The 25,989-nt window shown below is 44.0% G+C and overlaps 1 protein-coding gene across 1 annotated transcript in view; it reads right to left on the minus strand.

The window, feature by feature from the left end:
* The window catches only part of SFMBT2 (Scm like with four mbt domains 2), a 102,817-nt gene that overhangs the window by 32,405 nt on the left and 44,423 nt on the right, over positions 1-25,989 (minus strand). The window contains exons 5-9 of the mRNA XM_041483773.1: positions 24,532-24,620; positions 21,137-21,383; positions 16,248-16,345; positions 3,535-3,636; positions 2,745-2,892 (exon numbers count right to left, since the gene is read on the minus strand). Of these exons, the coding sequence (XP_041339707.1) occupies positions 2,745-2,892; positions 3,535-3,636; positions 16,248-16,345; positions 21,137-21,383; positions 24,532-24,620 (684 nt within the window). The remainder of the gene's footprint in view (positions 1-2,744; positions 2,893-3,534; positions 3,637-16,247; positions 16,346-21,136; positions 21,384-24,531; positions 24,621-25,989) is intronic.

Here is a 25,989-nt window from a genome sequence, read left to right on the forward strand (position 1 = left end):
GAGATAAGAATTGTTTTCCTTTTCTCTGAGGCCTCTCAGCTTTCCAGGAGAAAAATCCTGGGCGAATGGATTTTTCCAGAGAATGTGAATGCCACAGTCAGGCACTGGAATGGGCTGCCCAGGGAAGGGGAGGAGTGCCCATCCCTAGAAATGGTGAAGAAACAACTGGATACTCAGTGCTGTGGTCTGGGTGACAAAGGTGGTGATCAAAGGTTGGACTCAATGACCCAGCTTGCCTGGAGGTCTTTTCCAACCCCACTGACTCCCTGATTCGGTGATCCTGCCCTCAGCTGCCTCCATCAGCACACAGGGAGGTACCAGGTGCCCAGTGCCTCCATCAGCACCCAGCACTCACACCCTGCCATCCTGGAAGGCTCAGCCCAAGGGACAGCACTGAGAGCTGTGTTTGTACAACTCAGCTGCTGCTCCTCAAACATGCAACACCTTCACCATGTTTGCCATCTCAGCTCTGGGCATGGAAGAGCCCAGCATTAGAAGCTAATTCAAAGCAAATATCACAATACAAATGTACTGGAGGTTTTTGGAAGTGGCTTGTCCTTAGTAAGCTTTACAACTAGGAGCAGTATCAAAATGTTTTTTCCCCCACTTAATAATAGCTCATAAAACAATGACTGTTACTCTAAAGGGAAGTGGTCTATAAATCCTGCTCTAATAAATATAAACAGAGCTTGTTCAATGTTTATACAGCAGCAGTTAATGGGTATTCATTTTTGGCACTGTACAGGAAAATACTGCTCTCTATTTCAAGTAGCAAATATTTGCACCTCCTGTTCATGACCCATTTACTCTTTGTTTGTCTTCAATAAAGCCTTGATAAGCAAAAAGGAAAGAGAATGGCTATCAGACAAATAAAGGACTCCAAACTCCAATATCCCGACCTGGCATACTGTTCTGACTAAAAAAAGTCAGTAGATTTTGAGATCAGAAAACCTCCTTGTCAAGCCTAAATTAACCAGGGGTTTGGATGTTTTTCACTTTCCATCTGCTTTCTTTTTTGGTGCTTTTTGGGTTTTTGTTGTGTTTAGTTTGTGTTTATTTTCAAATAACTCATTCTAATATCTGATTACATTTTAGTAACTCAAAGAATCTGTCTGCCCACAGAAAAGGTTTTAAGGTGCTAAAATTCAGTTTGTACATGCAGCCCTTATACACAGTATATAAAAAAAAAAAGCAACACATAGAATGCATCTATCTGCCACTGGCTTTATGCCTTTTTAATAGCTTTCCCCCAGGATTTCTGATCTCACAGCGGAAAGCCAAATTGGTTTTCACCAGGGGGATGAGAGACTTTCTGCACTTTCTCAGGTGCCCAGGTGGATCCCAATAACCACGTACCACACAAGATCATAGAACCACAGAATGGTTTGGTCTGTAAGGGGCCTGGAAGGTGACCCAGTTCCACCCCTCTGCCATGGGCAGGGACACCTCTCATTAGACCTGGCCAAGTTGAAAAATATTCACATGACAGACGCTTCAGATATGTCTTCAAATGCTGGCATCTAAAAGAGAGGTTCATTGAACACACTTGACCCAAAAACCACCATCTCAGATGGGCTTTGTGTCAGCATGGAATGGTAATTTTTAAGCCTATGGTCTCTTTCAGTTAATTGTCCCGCCTGGGCAAGCTGCAAGTGAATTTGGGTGGAAAAAGCCCAAAATATTCCATTTACTTTGATTTCTAGCAACTCTTCTGGCCAGTATCAGTGAGTGCTTACACAGGCATTATCATTGCACCTGGGTTTCAGCAGGGAAGAGCTAAAGCCCCAGACAGCAGATTTATTTCAGCAGAAGCAGCAGAGCAGTCATGGATGTACTGTATGCAGCTGCAGGCACAGGGCTTCAGGACTTTGGTGGGAATTTCAAATTACATGTGCTGAAGAAGCACTCTGGATATACATAAGAGGATTCTAAATCTGGTAGGGAATAACCCTTCCCTTCCCTGGGTTTGGCAGCATCATGCTTTTTCCAAAATGAAGGCAAAAGTTCACACACAAAACTTAGCTTTTTTTTTTTTTTTTTTGAGGCATTTCTTACTCCCAAGCAACACTGATTTTTGGCAAACAGACCAACAACCCAGCCAGCTTCAAAAACCTGAAATTCCAGGGAACCAACACATTCTGAACGCAAAGAAATATTGCAAGGGCACCACAGGTGGTTGTCTGAAGTTGAGAGTAATTAACTGCACTGCTACAAAGTTGAGGAACAGCAGGGCTGTAGGCTGTTTCTCCTGTCTCTGACCTGAACACTGCTTGCAGTGTGCCCTGGGATTTGTTGAGACAGCCAAGGAAATCCCTCCACACTCCTGGGCAGGCAGCTGTTTTTAGCTCAGACACTCAGATTCAGGAGCTTTGCTTGGCCTCAATGTTGTACTGACACGGATGAAACAGGGTTTGCCTCTGCAGTGATTGGACTTTTAGTGCTCCTTTTGCTCTCTACACTCACAAAGAACTGCTAGGATTCGTCCCACAGGAATTCACGAGGATTTCACAAGCCTTAATCAGACTTCAAAGCACAGGGACATCAATCCACCAGCAAGAAACATTTGTTGAGATGTTCATGGGCTGGTAGGAGCCAGAACAGCCCCAATCACTCCAGAAAACTACTCTGGCTTGAGACACTTCAGCTGATGCTCTACAGCAACCACCACCACAATCTGAAAGGCAATAATAACAAGCAAGTGCACTTCAGAGTAAACCCAAAAATCACTGAGAAGGAATACAAACCCTTGGGAGGTGTGAGATTGACTCCGTTTTTAAGGCACCACTGTATTGGCAAGATCCCCAGGGAATCTGCATGGCAAAGCATTGAGATTTTGCTGGATTCAGGTCTCAAGTCATCAATGGTCACTTGTAAATAATGATTGTTAAAAACCTAAGGGGTGAAAAAGAAGAGACAAAAATCTGAGGTTAGATTTGCTGCAACATTATGTAACATGGAAAGCTGAAACAGCCAAACCTGGGGATCAAACTACTGCAAATAATTTGCTCCCATCTAAACCTTTTCATCCAAGTGTTTCTACCCAAGAGATCAAAGCCTGAGTTTTAGAGATGGGTGAAATGAAGCAATGGAAAGTGCTGAGGTTCAGGGTCCCACAACTGAGCAGCAATGGAGATGATCCTGAAGACCCCAGAGCCTTCCTCTCTCTTGTATTCGAGTGTGTAGATTAAATATCCAGCCACCACCTCCATTCAGCTCTTTTATTTCCAAAGGTTTCTCAGATGTGCAGGGAAAATACATATGGATGGAGGGGAGACAAAGACAAAAGAGGGATCCTTTTTTTTTTTGCTTGCAAGTGGTAGATGAACATGCTTATCCCCATTGGTTTAAGTGCATGGAATCAGGCGGTGATGCTTGTGGGAAAGAATTAATTAGGAATATACATGGATTTTAAACCTATTTCTTAACATGCTCTCCAGCCACTTAAGTACCACTCTTGTTTTTTTCTAAATGTAGTGAAAATCAGGAAGGGTTTCCCAGACAGACTCTTTCCATCCCTCCTTTCTGAGCACTCACCTTGGTCACTGATGCAGGACAGATATGAAATGGCTCCCTCATATTCACTGCCTCCAGCTTCATCCCCACAGTGAAGAAGTGGTTTCTCAAGTCAGCATGGTCCTGTGGGAAGAGGAACACGTGATGACACCAAGAAACAGCCAATACATCTGAAAATCCATCTGAAAGACGTCCATGTGGGTTTTGTCAACTTAGTTGGTCCTCTGTTCTTTTCATGCCAATCCAGCCACAGAAATAGAGGGGACAGCCTCAGTCCACATCTACACCACCAAGCCCATCATACCTGAAGCACAGGGTATGTCCACCTCAGGCATCCAACCAGAATTTGGTCCACAAGGAGACTGTGCTCACCAAAATGAGAACTTGATGAGAAACTGCTGCTTGAAAATCTCCTGTGGGCAGAGCCTCTCCACCTCTGACAGCCACCACCCTCTGGGAGCAACTGAGAGTGCCAAGACTCAAACTGAAGCCCCCCAGGGTAATGCACAAGATGGATGCAAATAGCACAGCATGGCTCTGATTTACCCTGAGGGATGTTCAGCACCTGCAGAGCACCAAAACAACCACTGGGCTGGTCTCCAAGATGGAAAGATGGAAAAATATTTTTTTCCAGCCAGGAGACTGGAAATGGATTAGAGCTTGGACAGTGAACTCAGACCCAAAATGTGGGCAACCAGAGAACATGATGATGGGAAAACAGGCAGCTGTGCTCAAGTACATCCCCAACATAACACCTCCACCTGGGATAAAACCTGGCTGCACCCACAGGCTACATGCAGAGGGTTCCCCACAGCAGCTCTGGGATGGAAAAATATTTTTTTCCAGCCAGGAGACTGGAAATGGATTAGAGCTTGGACAGTGAACTCAGACCCAAAATGTGGGCAACCAGAGAACATGATGATGGGAAAACAGGCAGCTGTGCTCAAGTACATCCCCAACATAACAATTCCACCCGGGATAAAACCTGGCTGCACCCACAGACTACATGCAGAGGGTTCCCCACAGCAGCTCTGGGGATGCAGGATGCAGTCCTGAAATTCAGAAGCAACCCAGAAAAAACTCCCTGTCTCTGCCACCAGTTTAGTTTAACACCTAATTACTCCATCCCCTGTGATCCCTATCTAGCAGTCACACAAGCTGCCACCCTAATTCCAGGGTAATGACTGCATTTTGTGTTCGTTCAATAAAAATGTCCCACAGTGTTTCTAAACCACTGGTGCATTAGCAAATGTAAGCATAAAGAGAGATGATGCTGTATTTACCACACACTCAGAGACTACTCCAAAATACATGCATAAAGCTTGCTATCTAGTAAGTGGTTAGCAACAACAATCCCATCTACATTCATTGCTACATGTGGTATTCTTGCTCTAAAATGATTTTCTATTGATCCGAAGTTGTGTTTCCTTGTGCTTTCTTTTCCCAAGAACTGTCTGCACTTGTAAGGGCTTAACAAATTCTATTTTGGGATCTTACACTCCAACTGCTGCTAGAGATAAGGATTTTTACAAGCTCCAACCACAGCTAAATGAATAGTTGTTTTCATCCTACTAACCTGCAGTGTTAGAGAGCCCTTTTTGGTGAGAATCAAAAAGCAGAAAAAAAACACCAATGGAACAATAATGAATTTTGCCTCAAAGGAGAAGAAAATACTGATGAGAAAACTGAGGAATATTTAAGAATAATGGCCCAGAGCCCAAGGAACTAATGGCTGAGGATGGAGCAGACATCCAGGAGTTTGAGCATCCTTTTAATAAGGGTATGCAATGATAGGATGAGGCAGAATGGTTTTAAGCTGAAAAAGGGCAGATTTGCATCAGATATTAAGAACAAATTCTTTACTGTGGAGGAACTGAGTCACTAGGACAGGTTTCCCTGAGAAGTTGTGGATGTCCATCCCTGGAAGTCTTCAAGGCCAGCAACCTGGGACAGTGGAAGGTGTCACTGCCTGTGTCAGGGGACTGGAAGGAGATGAACTTTAAGGTCCTATCAAAGACTGCCACCTTTGATACTGAAAAGGCTTCAGAGGGAAAAGATGATGGCTGCAAAACTCCATCATTAGCACTGAACTTTAAACCCCTAAAGGAAAAATAGCATTTGGACTGGAGGGCTGCCTCCTCCTCCATGAGGATCCACACTCCGATTCTCTTAATCCTCAGGGCGAGGTAATAAAGAAAAGGCAACTTTGCAAAATGTGCATCTGGAGTCAGCATCTCCCCACAAACGCTCCATGATTCAACTCACGCTCAGATCCAGCCTCAATATGTAATAAGCCAAGATCCACCAAAGTACTTAATCATGTTTATCTTTAAACACGCAAGTAGTTTAATCAACTTTTAAAGTGATTTGTTGATTGAGACCAAAATATACTGACACCAAACCACACTGCTTCTCCTTTTTATCGGAACCATTTTCTTTGGTGTTTCTCCTTCTATTTGTTTTGGCTTTTTTTCAAAGGGGAAAAATAATCAGATGGGGGGAAAAAAGCACTAATAATATTTAAAAGTATTTTACTTCAAAAGCACTGTGTACCTTGGGATCAAATCTCTCTTGTCTTTCAGCACAGCAAGCAAATATTTTGCCCATTAAATTAGTAGCAAGAGTGAACTCACTAGGGGAGTTCACAGGATCTCAAGTACGTCTCCCTTTTGAGGGTCAAAATCCTCTTTGAAGCAGAAACATGCATTTCTTTAGAGAAATGCTGTGGAAGTAAAAACCCTTTCTGTGTTAAATGTCATTTCTGAGATGGAAAAGCTTTCATGGTGAAAAAGCTCTTGTATTGCACCTCTCTGGAAAATGGTCAGGGTCTGGATATTTGATCTGTCTTGTATACTGGCTAAAGAGAATAATCAGAATTTACCAAAGCAGCTTTACATTTTTGCAGCCACAAAAGGAAAGAAAAAAGAATCCTGATGCCATTCTCCAGTTCCAGTGCTGGAGCTGCCTCAGCCAGCAGGGAATTACTTAGGATTTGGCATATGCTCCTCTTCAAAACTCCAATTAATTTACATAATTTCTAAGAATAGGTTCCAGAGAAGTGATGGCAAAGCTTTTAATTAGTATTAGACTCAAAGTGATACACTGGATAATGAACTGCTCTCTCTTCCCTTTATTCACGTTGACAGGAACGACGCCTGTTTAATAAAAGCAGCTACAAGGAGAGGACTGGAGGGGTGAGACTTTCTCCTGGTCCCCGCCAGGCTCTGCAGCTGAACAAAAGAAATGCCTGACATGATAATGGGTGGCAGAATTCGACCCTTTGCTGCTATTTCACAGCATTCAATGCCACCAGCGAGGATGTCACCAGCCATTATTTTCTAGCTACTTCTCCAAGTGACTCAATTTCCTTTGAAATGGAGATCAACAGGCAGAATAGTTTTGACCAGCTGGAGCATTTTAAAGCCTCATGCATGGTGGGCCTTTACTCCTGCTGGCAGTCAGGGCTTCCCAGAGGCAGCCTCGCTGACCACACAGGAGTTTGCTCTGGATATTAGGAAAACTTTTTGTGCTGAATGTGCTGCCAAGCATTGGCACAGGCTGCCCAGGGAAGTGTTGGAGTCACCATCCCTGGAGGGATTTAAGAGCTGTGTAGATGTGGCATTTGAGGACATGGGTTAGTGGTGGGCTTGGCAGTGCTGGGTTAGTGCTTGGACTTGATCTTGGAGGTGTTTTCCAAACTAAATGAGGCAATGATTCTGTGATTCCATAATTTATACCACTGGATCGCTTGTCCTGGGGTTCACAAGCCCTGAGAGGGCACTGGAAACACCCTCTGGCTGCTGAGGAGCAGCCAAGTGACCTGGACTGACAATCAACAAGGATGCAGGAGAGTCCCTTAGAGCAAAGTGAAAAATCATGCCACAAAACACTCAACAAATTAACGTGGCACAGGCACCACAGCTGCTCACTCCAAGGGTCACAGTCTCTAACGTGATGGATTACAGCTCAGGGGTAATGAGTGGAGCACTGCAAAAAGCCCTCAATGAACGTCTGTCACTCACAGTACAAACCCACTGGCAACAGCCAGAGCTGTCACAGCTCTCACTATAATCCCAAAAAAGCAATTAAACACAGCCCCACGCTCACAGCTTTAGAGCAGGGGATGCATTTACAAATGCACAGGCTGTGACCCTCTGGGCCACCTGAAAGACAGCCCTGCTTTGATACACATCCGCACCATGATTCCCATCTTTACATGGCTTGTGTTTCTGTAATTATTCTGCAAAAATTACTGATGGGCTTTGTAACAGCTCACTGCATCCAGCATCACACACAGGGCTGGGAACTGCAACATCTGGAGGTCAAATAACAAGTTAGCCACAGTGCTGGGAGCAGAAACAGGCTCCAAATTCCCAGATTAGGGGAATTAATTCCCTTCCCAAATTCCCTTCTTTCTTCAGGATCTGAGATAGCCACATATTTTTTTCCCTCACAGCTAACAAGCCACTAGCAGTGTGGATTTCAGAAATACCAGGAGACATGGCAGCCTAAATGTCACTCTAAAAGAGATCCACAAACAGATTTTAAAAAGCATTGCAACTCTTCAGGATCTGAATAAGCTTAGGGAAGTACCTGTGTGGGTGACATGCTTAAAGCCTTATAATTAAGTCAGTAAGTATTAATTTTAGGTGATGGACTCATAAATTTCAAAATCATCCCTGCCATTTGCCCAACCTGGTAGCTAAATACCAGGTCAACAAATGCAATTTCTTCTAAAAAATGCCATTTGGCTGCAAATAAACTCAATTTTGTCCATGTCACAAGAGTGGAGCTCAGGTAATTTTACAGTGCACTGGGTAAAGCTGATAGAGCAGGGGGACCTGGCTAAGCTGCTTTTGTCTGTGACACTCAGGGAAGCTGCACTCTGAGCTGGTTGCTCTGTGTTCCCAAACCCAATGAAGGGCATCACTTTCAGACTGTGAAATGTCCATTTTTAGCCCATTCTGCTCAAGACCACTGGAGTAATACAATTTTAAACACAGCAGCTTACACAGTGTACAGAAAAGAGCAAAAGGCTCTCATTTGTGTCTAAATTTTCAAATTTCAGGCTTATTTTCAAATATTCTTAAAAGTCAGGGCTCTTTTGATCCAGGACAGTCAGATGCACACAAATTACAAAACTGCAACTTCAGAACTAAGTCTGAATGCTGAAAAGCTGCAAGGTTGAGAGGCTGATTAGAAACACTGACCACTTAATAAATTATTGACCTGAGCCTGCTTTAACCATAACAGTGTGAACTGCTCTTGCCTTCAGTCCTATCTCTCCTGGTTTACCCTAATAAAGGACAGAGAGGAGCAGGCCCCATCTGGTATAACCAGGAACATATTAGTTGATTTGGTTTTTATTTTTGAAGAAATCACTTCCTCTCTGTGTTTTCTCTCTAATTTCTCCAACAAACTGGCTGTTTCTAATAGCCTAATTTTAATGACAAAGCTCACGTGTGGGAACCAGTCACAAACACAGTAATAGCAGTGGTTAAACTGCCTCTACAGGAATCTGGCATTTTTTTAATTGAGGAAAAAAAAAAAAAAGAGGAAATAAAGAAAGCAACACTAGCCAATGCATGATTTGCAGATGAATCAGTCTTGTTTGTGATTCACCAACTTCCACTGCTAAACACGGAGCAATTTTCCCTGAAGGTGCACTCTCTGCAGGGAGACAGAAATCCCTGTAAGGCACAACACGTGCAAACTGTCCCCTTGTTCTGACAAGAGCCACCAGAGGAAGACGAAAATGTAGAGATGTGGGGTGGGATGACGAGGAAAGGGTGCTGGGAGGGAGGTTTCAGAGACACCACAACCCTGAAGCAACGAGAGCCAGCTACAAACTGCACCTACTGAAGAGCCCCTTGAAAAACTGCAGATGCTTGTGCCGAGGATTGGATTTAGCCCTACGGATTTTAAGCTCCTCTTGTTGAATAAAAAATAGTTACCATAGAAACAGCAACATTGCAGAGTAGCCAGTCGAAATCCAAGCACACCTTCTCCGTATGGCTCGGGCCGCTGCAGATGGCATTAGGGCAAAGATCCCCTCCCACACAGTGCCTGCTTAGCTCTGCCTGGCCACTGGAAGCATGGGCAGAGGTAAAAGAGATGGATATTCATCCACTTGGGGTTTTTTTGGTGTGCTTGGTTTGGGTTTTTTAGCATCTCAGAGCAACAGGAGTGCTCGCAAGTGCCGGTTGTGTTACACACCCAGGTTCCATTTCACGGAGGGTAAAGTCACAAAGAAAGGGTGGCACAGGTGGGAACAGCTACTTAAGTGCTCAGAGTGAAACCAACACTGTCTGCTCACACTCCCTGAACACACAGCCCCTCGACTGTGAGGAGGGACTGAGGCTGCCTGCAGTAACATCATGGCAAGAATCATTATTGAGAAATCATCAGGAATTTGTGAGAGCAGAGAGGATCAGGAGCCCATTCAATGCACATTGTGAGCTGCAACCATCCTGAAAAACAGCTACAGACCACAGCTCCTTTTGCTTTCTTTGAGGACATTAATTCACCTTTAGATCATACAATAGTAGACACATGGAATGGTTTGGGTTGGAAGAGACGTTAATGATCATCTCATTCCAAAGCCTCTGCCACGAACAGGGACACCTTCCACTATCTCAGGTTGCCCCAAACCCCATCCAACCTGGCCTTGAATACTTCCAAGGATGGGGCAGCCACAACTTCTGGACAACCTGTGCCAAGGCCTCACCAACCCTCCATTATTCTTTCTTTATAAATTCTTTCTTCCTAATATCTGATCTAAACCCTCCCTTTTTCAGTTTTAAGCCATTCCCCTTTGCCCTATCACTACATGCCCTTGCAAAATGCCCTAAAATTGGTGACTTCTAGATATCACCACCTTGTACAGGGGAGCAGATGCTGCTGTAGATGCACATCAACCTCTCCCAGCAAAAAACATTGCCCAGGGATGTGGAGAACAGGAGCTCAGGATGTCACAAACTTCCTCACAGCAAGGTTGGATGCAGTGATTCAACTAAACCAGGCTCTTTTGCTGACCTCTCCCCATCCTCAGAGACCCCAGCATGTAATGAAGAAAACTACACATGCCAGAGGGATGAGGAAGGCTGAGGGACCTGGTTCTCACTCATCCCATCTGCTTGGCTTGAACTGCCTCCAGCATTTCTCTCCCAACCCTGACTTTCATATGGTGCTGCCACAAACAGACCCTGGGGCACCTGAAACAGGGCTTGGCTTCACCCACCTCCTTGGATTGCTCTTCCAACCCAGATCCTTGCACAGCCTCGGACAGTCAGGAGGTAGCTGGACAGGGTTAGAGCCGTTCACTGCTCACAGAGGTACCACCAGGCTCCATCTCACCCCTTGGTATCAGAGACATCCTTACTCCCTCTGTGGTGTCCCTTGGTTCTTAGAAAGATAAATGCTGAGGCAGGAGTGGATCAAAAGGCAGAACAACAGAGGGACTGGGAAGCCATGTGTCCTGGATTGCCAAGCAAATTGTATCCTATCTGCCATCTGTATGGCAGTTGTCTTGTTAAACAGGCAGTTTTCCTCATCTCTTCCACACCCACTGCTCCCTCTGAGGAGGCATCTGCTGGTAACAGGCTATTGAATGTCACTGCATGGCTGATAAGAACTACAGCACCCCATTGTGATATGTGAGCCCAGAGGGAGGAGCCAAGCATTCCTACCCAGATATAATCTTGAGTTTTGGAACACCAGCACAGCTTCTCCACTGGATTCCCAGAGGAGCAGCTGCCTCTTCCACTGGATCTTCAGAGGAAGACTACACCCTTCTACAGGATCCCTGCTCCAGCAGAACCACACCTGACACTCCAGGAGGGCTGCAGCCACCATTCCAATTGGACTGCTACCAAGACCCTGACCCACAGGGTGTCAGGTTGTGTTCTGACTCTGTCAGCACTGCTTCAGTTTACTGCATTTTTTATTTCATCCTTTTCTTCCCTAATAAAGAACTGTTATTCCTGCTCCCATATTTTTTCCTGAGAGCTCCCCCTTAATTTCAAATTTATAACAATTCGGAGGGAGGGCGTTTACATTTGCCATTTCAGGGGAGGCTCCTGCCTTCCTTAGCAGACACCTGTCCTTCCAAACCAAGACACCACGCACGTCTCCCAGCCAGGCAAACAGCAGCCATGGAGAAGGGCTGGCGAGCCCACGGCTGGGGGAGAACAGATGGAGTATAAATAATCTGGCAGCCTGCAGACAACGTGGCAACTCACGGGTTATTAAACCACAGCGTGCCGAGCCAGGGCCAGCCAAGCATCAGGGCATGAAGGAGCTCGGGATTGAGGCTTGGCTTCCAAGGGAGACCAAAGGCACACTCCTTTCAAGCTGCTGCAGCAGCACATGCCCATCCACTGAGGGGGATGAAGACACAAAAACCCTGCTGGACTTCAAGGCTACTCACGCGGCCAGGTCAGGATTGTCTATGAGTTAAAAGGATCCTGTGGGTTTCTCTAATTTAAACTCTGCCAGTATGGAAAACACTCTGAAACACCCACAATGGTCACTAAATTCTGAGAGATGCTGTCTTCCTTTTTTTTTTAAAAAAACCCATCAACATCTTGGAGAAAGTGTTGCTCTTATTCTCACTACTAAAATGCATAGTTCATCCAATGGAAAAAACTTTTTTTTTTTTTTTGGTAGGAAGGAGTCCTGTTCAATATTTCTCTTCAGGTTTTTTGAGTGCAGAACTAGAAGAACCACTCTGTCCAGAATTTTAGGGGCAGCTCTTGCCTGGGTGGTGGATGGTGCCTTCATCTCCCTCCTTAGGAGAGATCTGTCCCAACTGATTCCTTCTATGTCATTAGTTTTACTATTAATTAATACTATTAACTGGCAACAGGAGACATCCAGAAGCCTCAGTCAGAAATAGGGGAACAGGGAACACTGGGCTGGGGATAATAAAGAAGGGTTTTTGCTAGAAAGATTTAGAGCTGTAAAGAACAAACAACAACTTCAGGAAAGGAGGAGCGTAAGGAAAGGGACCAAAGGCTATAAATCAGGAACTTCCACGTGTCTTAGATATCTAACACCTCTCTCTCTTAGCTGCTCTTCAAGCAGTTTATCAGGATTTGGTTTAGAGATGTGGCTGCTAACAGCTCCATCCAAGCCACTCATCAGGATTCACTTCACAGGAATTGGGAACAGGATGCCAATATGCAAAATCCAAGGAAAGATGATGAGCACCCCAAATCCTGGGTAGAATTCAGCTGCCCAAATAGAGGTGTCTGAGGCAAGGATCCACACCATCTGCATGGGATGCACAGACCTAGCACAGGAGACTGGAGAAAGCAGAATGGCAGGTCAGAGAGGATATCCAGGATCTCCTGAATGCCTCTCTCCAGGAAATGAAACCAATTCATCTTACACAAGCTGCCGGGCTGTAACTCTAAAATATGCACTGGTATGTAGTGTTAGGGCTGTGTTTGGAGCATGGCTCCCTCTTAGAGAGCATCAGCAATGCCAGCACTGAAGCAAACCACTGAAATTGTTCCACTTAACTTGAAATCAGGCCCTGGTAACATTTTGACCACCTCTACTCACAACAAGCCCTGACCATTTTATCAGGTGTCACCTGAAGCCCACGCCATCATTTATGGCCAGTACCAAACCAAGTGTGGGAGCATCCCAACAGCACCCTGAAATCAGCGCAGACACAGCAAAGGACACATGTCCTTGGGTTGTGGCCTTCTGGAAGGATTTGTTCTCCTAAGCTGTTCACACATCCTTGAAAACCCTGTCTGTATTTATTTTTCTTCAAGGATCAACATGTTTTCTGAAAAGCAGGGAACGACAAAATAGCAGGTGCACTGCAAAAAGCTTTTGTGAGGAGGAAAATTTATTCCAGGATGTGCAGTTTGCAAAACACTATGTTTAGTAGCTGCATAATAGCAGCATTTTGTGACAGTTAAACATCATGTTCCTTTCTCAAAGGATCCTAAAGCATTTTACAAACACTTCCAACATATGGCCAAGTGTAAAACAGCACCAGGAAAAAAAAAATCCTGTTTGCAGGCTTCTCTCCTGATTTTTGCAACTGGCTCCTGTGGTCTGGCGTCCTCTCCCTGCTTGCCAAGAGGGGATCAGGGCTGTGTTTCTGCAAGGGGTTTTTGGAACTGCTGCTGAAGACCACCACATGCCAAGCTCAGCTCTGCCACACTTCTGAGCATTGATAATTCAGGCTCAAACCCATGGTTTTTGAGTTTTCAGGCAGAACCCAACCCCGTGACACCAAAACTGAGGAGAGTCACAGCAGCAATGGGCTGGCAGACCCCTGAGAGCAGCTGCTTCTCACCCTACAAACGTGGCTCTGCTCTGCCAGTGCCACCTCCTGGGGACAGCTTGATGGCACCACAGTGACACTTCCCTCAGTCATGCAGAGCTTTGAGGACAACATGGATTTAAAGCCATAATCCAGCCCAGGGGATGTGCTCATGAAGAGCAAGCACACACCTACACCCTGCTCAGCCAGGGAATTCTGCAGGGAAATGTGGAAAAAACAGAATGTAACTGCTCAGTGTGCAGTCACCATCTCTGCCAAAGTAGACATTTTCAGCTTTCCAGAAGATCTCTAAGAACTGCCAGCTGTCAAACCTTGTGTTTTTTATCTCATCTAACAAACAACAGCTACAATAGCAAGGAGCCCCAGGCACCGTGTAGAGACACTACTTGTGTGCTGGGTTTGTAAATAAAATTTAAAAAATTAAAATTAAAAGGAAGTTATAAAAGACACCTTTGGATATGACACTCTTTGCTGGCATCTGGGATTCTACTTGAAGGTCCCACACATAATCCTTGGCTTTCTTTGCAAGATCAGTTGAGTTTACTCCCAGATAGTCTCCTAAAGCCTTAACTCATGTTTAAGTCATTACTAGAGGAAAACTTGCTCACAGGCACAGATGACATCTTTTCTTCTCCTCCTTAATTAAGATGTACAAAATGGGGTTGATTCACCCTAAATGGGCAGAATAAAGTGATGCCCACACACAGAAAGTTTATTCAGTCTCCTGCTTTCCCAGCACCAGAACCAGGGCTCAGACATCACCAAAATCTCAATGCTGCTCATCTTGTGCTCACCTTCCACATTATGGAATAAACAGAGAAGTCCTACTGACCTAATCATGGACCTAAACATTGACATTTTTGCCACACTTGGCCTCAAAGTAACTCTACTCTTGGGCCATTCAAGCATTCCAAGGTTTTGCACTGTCTTCTAAGAGGAACATCTTTGCAAGCTCCAAGCACACAGCACAGCAACTGGGATTAGCAGAATTCAAATTTATGACCTGCATGCAATAATTAAAATAAGTGGGTATAAGTCTGGCACACTGGTAAGAGCCAGCAACACAGCTGTTAATCATAAACTTTTTTTTAAAAGGATGTTTCATGAGCCTCATCAGAAACATTCTTCACTCTTTCACACAGACAGGAATAAAATTTACACATTAGAAATTCCCTTCTGTGATTTAATCCCTGCCCCACACAAAGCATTTTTGATCTTGAAGCTGCCAATGCAAACTTTTAATAGAGTTGGCAGATGGAAGCCTTGGATGAGACGAATGGCAGAGACCCAGAACTCTCTGCACGCCACTTCCATCCCAACACAGGGCTCCTCAAGCCCACATCCGTGCCCAAGGCCAACACCAATCTTCCCTCTTCTCCCAGCACAGCAGAGCTGCCACACTGCCAATGAGCCTGGGCTATCAGCAACGTGTCCCCAAATTAATGTTGCTAATTTGAGTGCATCCCAGCTGGGCGAGGAGCCTGGATGCCTCGCGGGAAGCTGCTGGCACATCCCTGCAGGGAGGGTGAAGGTGGCACTGGGGTTTTGTGGCAGCCAGAATGGGACATGGTAAGAGCCTTATTCCAATTACAGAACCATCAAATTGTTTCAGTTAGAAAAGCTCTCTAAGGTCCAAGTCCAACCATTAACCCAGCACTGCCAAGGCCACCAGAAGTGCCACATCCACACATGAACTGCACCAGTTCCAGGGATGTTTTGGAGTATCCCAGTGCAGTTCTGGTGAAGGGCTGGGAAGGAACCCAGAGGGTCCCCAGGCTGGTGGTGGGGACCTCACACCTCCATGAGCATCCTCTCACTGCCCATCCCATCCCAGCCAGGACGGAACTGCTGGAAACCAGGCAGGCACAGCTGTAAATCAGGATTATCTGGAGCCACCACGGTTAATAGCAGTGCGGATTTACACAGGAAATTAAAGGTAGTGCCTTGGGGCTGAAGCACCAGAGTGAGAATAAAAAAAAAACAATAAATTAAAAAAAGATGATGTAGGAACAAAATCATCTCTCACTTCCACTGCAGGTCCCTGAAGGAGGTTTCTCCACCTTGTGGCTTGTGATCAGGTGAAAACTTTGGTGCAAGGCTTACAGAAATCTGTTCAGCTTGTGTAAAGTTTTATATTCACAGCCTTACTATTTCAGTTATGTATGATGTCTTTGCACATATCTAACAGAGTAACACACAGGAAAAATAACTGGAGAAATCCCTGCTGGCCACCCCCAGCCCCCAGAAAACACCGACCAAGAAATAAGTCCACACATAAAAAGTGTTTTATACAAACATCCAACTTGTGACCTTCCATGGTTATGTATTACAGCAAAGGCCTTTCCAGAGAAAGTTTAACGTTAGCTACTAAACATGGCATGACATTTATTCATCACGGGTTCCACAAGCAAAGGAAAAGTATTTTTACCTTGAACACTTCCATTGGAAGAGGAAAATTTGCTGCATCATTAAGGGATTTTTCCAGAGCGCATTTCCACTCAGTTATAGTCTTCAGAGAATAGATATCTAAAGGGATGACAATAACAAAAAGAAAAAAAGAACAACAAAACCAAGAGGTGACTGTTTGGAGATCAAACGTTTTTGGAAGACTAAAGTCCTTAAGTCATATGAATGGACAGAGCAAGTGAAATGAACAGTGTCTATACTCCAAGCTGTGCAGCATGGATAAATTCAACACAAAAGCAGCCAGCAGGGGCACACTGAAGGAAGATTGTGTTTTATAACCTGGAGTAAAACCCAGAAAAATTCACATCCTTCAAATACTGCTGAAGGAATGAGAATCACATTATCTCATTCCTTGAAAATAGTGAAAAACTCTCATTTCATTTCTCAAAATACCTGATGTTTCCTAGTTTGAGGAGCCTCAGGTCTTCAGCCAACATTAGTCATATTTGAACAAAACAAAAATTATCATTATAAAGGCACCTGTTCATCAGAAAGTGTTTGGGTTTTGGATTTTTTTTTTTTAATTGCAAGGTTTTGGTGGGTGTGGGAAGAAACATTTCAGCTAAATCTCTACCCAGACACATTTTTTGGTATCACACTCAAACCAGAGCATCACACTAGATCAAGGACTTACACTTATGAATTTTCATCATTATACTTTTAGGCAACATCTTTGTGCAGCTTCACATTGCTTCCAGTGAGTTTCTTTACACAGGTTTAATATTATTAAATCATGATATTAACAAGCCCTTTATGGTTCAGTGCAGTGAAATGCCTATGAATCATCAAAGGGAACAATGTAGGAAACAATGGTGTGATGAGGAACATTATATTGGATGTACTCTTGCCCTAGAAAACACATTGTTATCTTGCACGTAACAAGTTATTGCAGAACATTCATATCAAGGCCTCAAAGAGAGAAGATAGGTAGATAGATTGCAACAATTATTAAAATGGAAATGAACATTTGCTCAGTAATAAACTCGAACCTTGATACAGAGTGAAGAGTGTGGAGCTTTTCTTTGGCCAGTCTAGCTCCCCACATTCACATCAAGGTTCAATTTGGCCCAATTTGCATTTAAATCCTGTACATCTAATAACCATATATATATTTACTAGCTAGCAGAAGAGTTACTGCTGTATCTTACAATTCTGAAAGAGGGAATAAAAAATATGTGTAAAAAAAAAAGAAATTGGCAAGCACTGTTTCCACCTAGCACTGATGGTACAAGAGAATTTTATGCTCTGAACTCAACAGATTTAAGACCTTATCAAAGCAGGATTTGCAGAATCACTCACTGAAGTGGATGTATTTATACTTCCACTATATCAAATCTCACTACTTCAGAACAGACATCAAGGATATGCATATGAATTTAAACACACTTGAAGGGGAATGTTAACCTTTCAGGGCAGTATTTTTAATTCCTCAGCTGTCTGGTTATTAATGGGAATATAGATTTCAAGTCTTTGTTTACAGCATGTGCAGCGGGCACAAGTGTTAAGAAGTGCACTCTTTACCTAATTGTTCATTATTTTATAGTTTTGTTGTCCCCACTTCTCCCTTGCTTGCAGGAATTCTGATCAGCATGAAGGGCAGGGAAGGGGACGACTCACCTCGTTTCTTTTTTGGTTTAATTTACAGGGAAATACTTAACACAACATGATTTTGCCCCATGCTGCAGCCAGCCTGTTGTTTCAGGTCTGACTTCAGAAAAACTCTGCCTGATGCTTCCCTGCTGGAAACAGACCCTCATTTTCTATTGTGATGCCAGTGAAGCACAGGAAAGATGAAACTGCCATTTTGGTCAACTCTGGCCAAAATCAGTGAAAACAAACATCAACTTCTCTGGGCAGTGTCAACAAAATTCAAGATACAGAGGCAATTCCAGTGGTTTCAAGGGCCAGCAAGGAATATCATGTGCCCATTTAATTAGTGGCATCTCGCTTATGCTGAGCAAGTGCATGGACACTAAATTGCACGGTTAAAAGAGCATAAAGCATTTTATTTAAGTGCCAGGGCTCCAGGTAATTGAACAAAGTGTACTGTGTCAATTTGTATTAGGGTTCACAAGCAGTGAGCAATTAAAATGACTGGCAATTTGTATTTAAACAGAAAGTAGCACAAAATGGGATGATCTCGTCCTGCATAAACAGCCGAGCTCAGGCCATCAGTGGCTCTGTGTCAAGCAGCCTGTGCCAATTTGCACTAGCAAGGAGGCTTATTCCAGATTCAGATATACATCTGAAGGGGAAAATAAGCTATAACCCCTTTGCTTCAGGTTCAATGGCCTTGTGAGATATACAGAGTTGTTTGAAGAAGACAGCTGGGATGCTGTTTCATAAAACCATGGAATGGTTTGGGTTGGAAGGGACCTTAGACATCACCTAGTTCCAAGCCCCAGAGCACCCTCCTTCACATTAAGTGGGTCTTAGGATGTGGGTGGTTTCAGGAAAGAGAACCCTGCATCCAAAATATTGTTTGGGTCCATGGGATGTCCTTTATCTGAGGTGCTCTGCATCCTGAAAGACTGACCTGGAAGTGAAACCTGGCAGGTGTCAGAGGTGGATCAACAGGGAAAAGTCACACCCCAGACACAGAGGGAAATAAAGCTCAGGGTGGATATGTAGCATCCATGTCAGGGGTAGGCAAAGCACTGCCACAAGCTGCAGAAGTGATATATAAAAACATCCTTGTTTGACAGCAAGGGGACACTCAGCCTGATGTGGGAGCAGCTACATGTCCTCAGCATCTCTTCAGAGGAGATTCATAACAGCTCTGATACACAGTCCAAGGCTGTTCCCTTTCTCAGTTAAGGTTTCACCTTAACTGGCTTCAGATGTTCAAAATTTGGGACAACCAGGTGTGTGTTCATTGGTTTCAACCCCCGTGAGTGAAAACAAATAGGCTTAAAAAGATGTCATGTCATCTTACCTATGTTAGGTGTGTCTTAGCACCCTCTTTATCCTACCCATGATAAAGAGACAGAGACTTCTCATGCAGAACTGTCTTTTGATGCCTGCACCATGGCAGGTAAATCTAATCCCTGATGTGTAAAAAAACAAGGTACTGCCCACAGAATCTCTCCTTTCTAAGAGGGTCCACACTAGGTCTTTCACACAGACATCTTCCTAGTCCATATGCTCTTCCCTAAAGAAGTCACTAGGAGATGTACCCCTGACACAGTCTCCCGGCCTCAAGTCCATAGGAAACTTCATTTTTTGAGTTTGTGGTTTAATAGCCTCATCCCTGAGTTTCTTTAGAGCTCTCTGCTGCCAGCATCTCGTCCTCACAACTCACTACTGCTGCCCTGACTGCTCCAAGATTCCTTTCACAGACCTCTAATTTGAAGCAGATCCCATAAGATGAGCCACTTGGGTTTTTTTCTCTCTTCTTCCTCTCAGTTAATGTCTCATACACTTCATTAATTCATTGTGCCTCATGGAAATGCTGGATGGTTGGACGAGAAGATCGTAAAGGTTTTTTCCAACCTTGATGATTCTGTGATTCCGTGTTAGGTGGACATCAAATGATCAGGAGTGGAACAACCAGCATTCCTGCCTCCAGAAACTCCTCAAATTTCCACTCCTGACTGGCAGAGCCTGACAGCTGGGTCAGAAAGGGGGATCAATGAAAGACCCCAGGAACAGTGATCTGGAGAGGATTTGGGCAAAACAAGAAGAGTTCAGACCTGAAGGGTCTTTTCACAGCAAAATCCTACAAGGCTCAGCTTTAGGAGATGTAAAGTAATGAGACCTATTTAAGTCAGGAAGAAGATCTGGGCATTGAGTCCATTAACAACAATGTTGACTAAAAAGCGAATGACCAGAGAAATGGAAGGAGAGGAAACAGCTATCAGATGAAAACAGGTTAAGAACAAGAGACAGGAATTTTAAAAGTTAAATCAAGGAGAGGGGTGAAGAAAAGCAAACAACTCCAGCACATAACGAGTCCAGTAACAAGTTTAGAGAAAAACAACTGAAAAAAATTAAAAGAAAGGCACAAGGGGTAGAGAAGGATGTACAACTGGATAAAAGGAGGAAAGAGTAGAAAGCAGATGGAATGAACAAAGAGGAAGCACAAATCTCCTCTGAGCTATTTCTATATTCCCCAAACCTATACAGGCCAAGAGGGCTCAGAGATGGTCAATGAAAAAGTTGTTTCTCTGTAACACAAAGACTCTGTAAAATAACAGTGGGTGATATTCATGCTCTCCAGCACTCACGACAATTTAGAAGTGATGGGGAACATTGATTCCTACCTACCAGTGAAGAAAAACACACACTTCCAAAAAGCACTCAAGACCCAAGTCCCAGACAAACTTGTGAACACGAGAACTGAACATGTCAGGGTCAACTCTCCTCATTAGGTGTGAGGGACAGAAGCCACATCAGAAACACCTTCCCAGAGGAGGTGAATTTAATACTCATGGAAAAACTTACACAGCACAAAGAAAATGAGGCACAGACCTGGACACATTGTTAACCTACACAGGAGAAGGTGGATCAATGTGTGATCCCAGACTGGCTTAACTGCAGTCCCAATCCCTTTCCGTTCAAGCTGGTTTGAACACTAAACTCAACCCTAAAGAGCTTCATCTGCAAGCTGTGATCTCCTGGTGTTTCATATGGTCTGACAGATTAGCAAAGACTTCAGCTGAATTCATTTAATAAACAATACAGTTCACCTGACCCACTCTGAACCCAAATTAGATGCATCTCACCACCTCCCATCTGTGCCACAGCCAGACACTACTGACAAAGCAATGTGAATGCTGGAAAAGGACAAAGTATCTCAAAACATCAGTGAACACCCACAAAGGGAGACAACATTTCAAGGAGGTTCTTTACCTGCAGGTGGGTCCATTCTGTATTTATTCTCTTGACACCAACCGACTGGTCGAAGTCTGCAATCCAAGTAAAACAACCACTGGTCATAGGATTCAGTCTCCTCCAATCCCACATAGCGAAGGCGTAATCTTCCTCCAACATTTTCAACCACACTAACTATCCAGTACTGAAAGGGATTCTGGGAATCCTGCAGCTCTATTAAGGAATCAACTGTAATGAGGTCTACAGGGTTTTTTCCTCGCAGAGGCTGTTTGAATAGAAGCAAAACTCCTTATTTTAAACTTTATTTGAAGACTTCTCAAGGAAACAGATGACAGCAGAAGATTATTTTTGTTTTTCACACCATCATCCAAGCGATCAGCAAACAGTCTGTTCTTCTTCTATTTTACCCAATGTCTTCCAAGTGCAAATTCAGAAGTAAAACAGAAAACAACAGTTGTGCTAATTTCTCAACCGACATCATCAACAACAACAACAAAAAAAAGAATAATAAAGGTGGAACAGCTCGTAAGGCACATCCATTTAGGACACGCTCCTGGTCTACTCAAAGCCCAGTTGTATTGAAGGATTTTAAACAAATTCTCATTGATTGCAGCTGATAGGAACCAACCACAGGACTGGACCCTAATATTTACCTAAAAGGTGACTACTTTGTGCGTGACCCAGAAATTTCACTCTGTGTACTGATTTCTTTCACCAAAGATCAGCTTAATCTTGTTCCTACTGGCATGGTGAGCAAATTCTCCCCCGCAGCCATGGATGCAGGAGTCTGTGGGGGTTATTCCAAAGCTCAAAGCCCACAGCAGGTTTGGTTCCAAGCCCAAGGCACACAGGATTTGTTGGGTCAAGCCACCATGCCCAAGAAATCCCAGTGACTGAGGTTATTTGCTTCCACATGGTTATTTTCTGGGATACCAGTTTTGCAGCCATGTACACATGTGTGCAACTTTCCACCTGCAAGCACAGGCATTAAAAAACCATGAGATGCTCTGCAGAACAACCCCTTTGGGGCTCAGTGTTTTTGTTTTGTGACTGTAAGCATCTCTGTGTTCTCAAGCTTTAACATAATGCTTAGATTTCTTATTTGTTATTAAATACAAGTTTGAATTCTTGTGCAGTGTCTCAGTTCTGGGGTTTTAAGAGCAGCATTAAAACGACCCCAAGACTTGGAAGCATTGGTCCCCAAAGGAGATGCTAAGCAATGGCAAAATACATTAAAAACAAAGACCTTCTTTTCCCTGTGTGTTTCTCCCACTTTTACTTAATTAAACCATATAAACATCTCACATTACTTTTGAAAATATTAATTCTGTAAATCAAGAGTCAGTCCAGGATGGTTCTTTCTAAAAGTGGCTACAAAACAAAACAAGGAGAAAGTCTTATTTTTCAAAAAGTTATTTTTCCTACTGAATATTGAAAATATTGAAATTTTGAGACGCAATCAATTTTTATACATCTCTCTTAATCCAAAAGAGCAGGCAAGAGCATGAGAATATGATAAAAAATGCAATTAAAATTAACAAAAAGCTTATCACATGTACAATTTTAAACAAACTTATGATTAACAGATATTTCTCAGAACAATATATTTGCCATAATAAGCTACTTTTCTACAGTCCAAGCTGCAAGCATCTGTATAATCTCTTCAAATATTATTTCATGGCAAAATACAGTGTCAGAATTTAATAATACAACACAAATCCACTTTAAAGTGGATTTTTTCCCCTCTCATACAACTGCTTGCAACAAAATATTCTCTAATATGAAACGATGGTGTAATGATTTAACTTATTATAATAAATCCCTGGCTGTATCAAAGTGAATATTGCTTCCCTGATTTGTGTGCTAAATTTTAAGCCAATGGGCTGTCACTTACCCCATGAGAACTGAATGGCTAGGATTAATAATCAGCTTGCATGAAATATTAACATTTACCATCATGCAAGAACCCTTCACATGCCTAGCTGGCACGTAAAAAAAAACCAAAAATTTAAAAAGTAGCACTACATATTGATTTAACAGTCTTAACAACAATCTGCAGCACTCATGAACAGCAAATCTGTCAACAGGGGCCAACATACATTGCACGACACAGACAGCACTGAGCACATGAAACACCAGGAAAGGGTCAGAAACTGTTTCAAGCCAACACAATGTTTTCTCTCTCTGCTTTTCTGCCTGGGGCTGCCTCTCTTCCCTGCCCGCAGGAAGGGGAGGTTTGGCACACACCAGAGGGGGGGCTGGACACCATCAGATTTCTTGTGTCCACCTGGGCGTAGTCCAGGAATGGGGATGCAGCAGGATGAGGATGTGGATTATTTGGGGTCTGCAAGGCTGTTCATCCCTCAGATGAGGGGAAAAAACCCTAATGGTACAATATTAATTCTCCCTGCCAGGTACGTTCATGCTGCTTGGGCACGTGGAAAAAGGATGCAGCTGTGGATAGTGCAAGTGACCAGGGACAAAATGATCAAAAATGGTGCCCGGATGGACACTGTCTTCCCACAAGCCAACATGAGCACTTCCACAAAGGTAAATTCCTGTATACCCTTGCTCTCAGCACAGAGGGACAAAGAATGAGGGGCTCCTGCAGGATCATCTGTCTCCTGGGCAAATGCCCCCACAGCACTCACAGGAGAGCAGGGCAGGTCCTGATGCAAAAGCTGCCCCTGGTTTCAAGGTGAAGCTGTGGGATTTCTGGGTAGGATCTCAAGGCACACTGAGGCTGTCCCAGGTGCAAGCCACCCCATGGATTTGCTGCACAGACTGGGCTTTTGGCCAAATGGGTGCATTTTCTGAAGGCACCTCACCCAACACTTTCCCCACTAAATGTCACTGCTGGATTTAGGTGGAGGGAACGTCCTCGAGGAAGCACTTCCCATATAAAGATAAACCTGACAGTGTCCCCCATCAACCTACTAAACCCCCTCTCCAACCTGTGCCACAGAATGGTTTGGGTTGGAAGGGACCTTAAAGATCATCCAGTTCCAAACCCATGTCACGGGCAGGGACACCTCCCACTAGACCAGACTGCTCCAAGCCCCATCCAGCCTGGCTTTGAACACTTCCAGGGATGGGGCAGAGATGGACTGGCAGCTCAGGCCACCAGTTTGAGGGATCTAATGGGGCACTGAAATGCTGAGCTCTCCCTTCTGTGGATCCCCCCCATGCTCTACTTCTCCCACCAGGCCTTTTACGAGCACCCAACTGTCTAAAGAACTAAAAGGCAAAACAAACTCCCCGTGACTGGGTGAGAAGCAGAGCCAGCAGAGTCCAGGCACTGCTGACAGAGATTTTGGGGCAGGGCTGGGTCAGGTCCCAGGGCTGGCACACAGACACTGCAAGCACACAGCGAGGAGGAGGAGGAAGAGGAGGAACTGCAATCTAATACATACACCTTCCAGCAAATTCGCAGGGGCCGTCCTGGCGCCGGTCAGATCCTGGATGAGAAACTCTGTCCAGTCCATGTATTTCTCCTTGATTGCTGGGGAAGGGGAGGAAAGAAAAGAAATGCTTAGCACAGCAGACTGCAGCTGCTTGCCACGTGTGTGTCACACAGTGGGCCTGGTGTATTTATTAAGAACCAATTCTTCATTATTAGAGGGATGAGGCCCTGGCACAGGGTGCCCAGAGGAGCTGTGGCTGCCCCTGGATCCCTGGAGGTGTCCAAGGCCAGGTTGGACAGGACTTGGAGCACCCTGGGACAGTGGAAGGTGTCCTTGCACATGGCAAGGTGTGGAATGAGATGATCTTCCAAGTTTCTTCCATCCCAAACCATCCTGTGATTGAGTCAGTTTAGAAACATCTCTTTGGGTTTACCAGCTCTAAAGTTTCGGATGCAACTGCAACTCAGACAAGGAAAAAAGCTGGTTTGCTGTCCAGTTCTTTGGGCAACCTGTGCACACAGTAAAATCCCAAAAAAAGGGAAGGTGTTGCTCCACTGTAGCCACTGACAGTGATTTACAACATCGTGGCTTATCATCCCCATCTCTCCCACCCAGAACTGGCCACTGCCTGTGTAACCACTCGTTTCCTGCTTATCACCTGGGCCCAGATGTGATTTATAAAGTCTCTCTGTATGTTCACTAATGACCTCTGGGAAAAAAAGAAGCTGTGCAAACTTTCAATTCCTTGACAGGAGACCAGAAACTCCAGGTGCTTTTCCAACAGAGTAGAAAAATCAACCCTGAGAACATCATATATCAGCTGCTGAGTCAATACACTAGCAAGAAGAAAGTCTTTCCCTTATCAGGAACTTCTGTTTCATTTAGGAAAAAAAATTGATAATTACTGAGGTAAATACTGTGAACCAGCATTAATTTAGGACATGTATGCAGTTTTATAAATATATAAACTTTATAAATAAATAAAAATAAATATAGAAATATATAAATTTTGCCTCTAGGATTCACATTCCAGTCAGTTCTTGTTTAAATCAGTAGACACACAAAGGCAATAATTGAGCATATCTCAGCTTGACAGACAGAGATGCCTCTTCAAATGCACTGTGCAGTTGCAATCAAAAATCCAGAAATTCGACTTTAATTCTACCTGCCTGTAAATGAGAATTAAATTACATCTGAAATTTTGTTTTCTCTCCAAACTAATCTTACTTGTATGTGAGAAAATCATCAGGAATGCAGTTATGTTGCTAACTTAGAAACACCTACAGAAGAGAAAAATCACCAGCATTTGAAAATTTAAGCATTTCCTCTGAATAAATAACTAGATATGTTGTTTAAAGACCATTGCCCCATGGTAATCCACAGGACTGGGCATGGATAAAGACACAAGCCATGCCCAGGGCACCTTACCTCAACCTCATTTCTGAGCTCTGCTCCTTCCCCAAAAGC

Source organism: Pyrgilauda ruficollis, unplaced genomic scaffold, assembly GCF_017590135.1.
Source record: "Pyrgilauda ruficollis isolate IOZ18807 unplaced genomic scaffold, ASM1759013v1 scaffold61, whole genome shotgun sequence".
In the NCBI taxonomy this organism is placed as follows: Eukaryota; Metazoa; Chordata; class Aves; order Passeriformes; family Passeridae; genus Pyrgilauda; species Pyrgilauda ruficollis.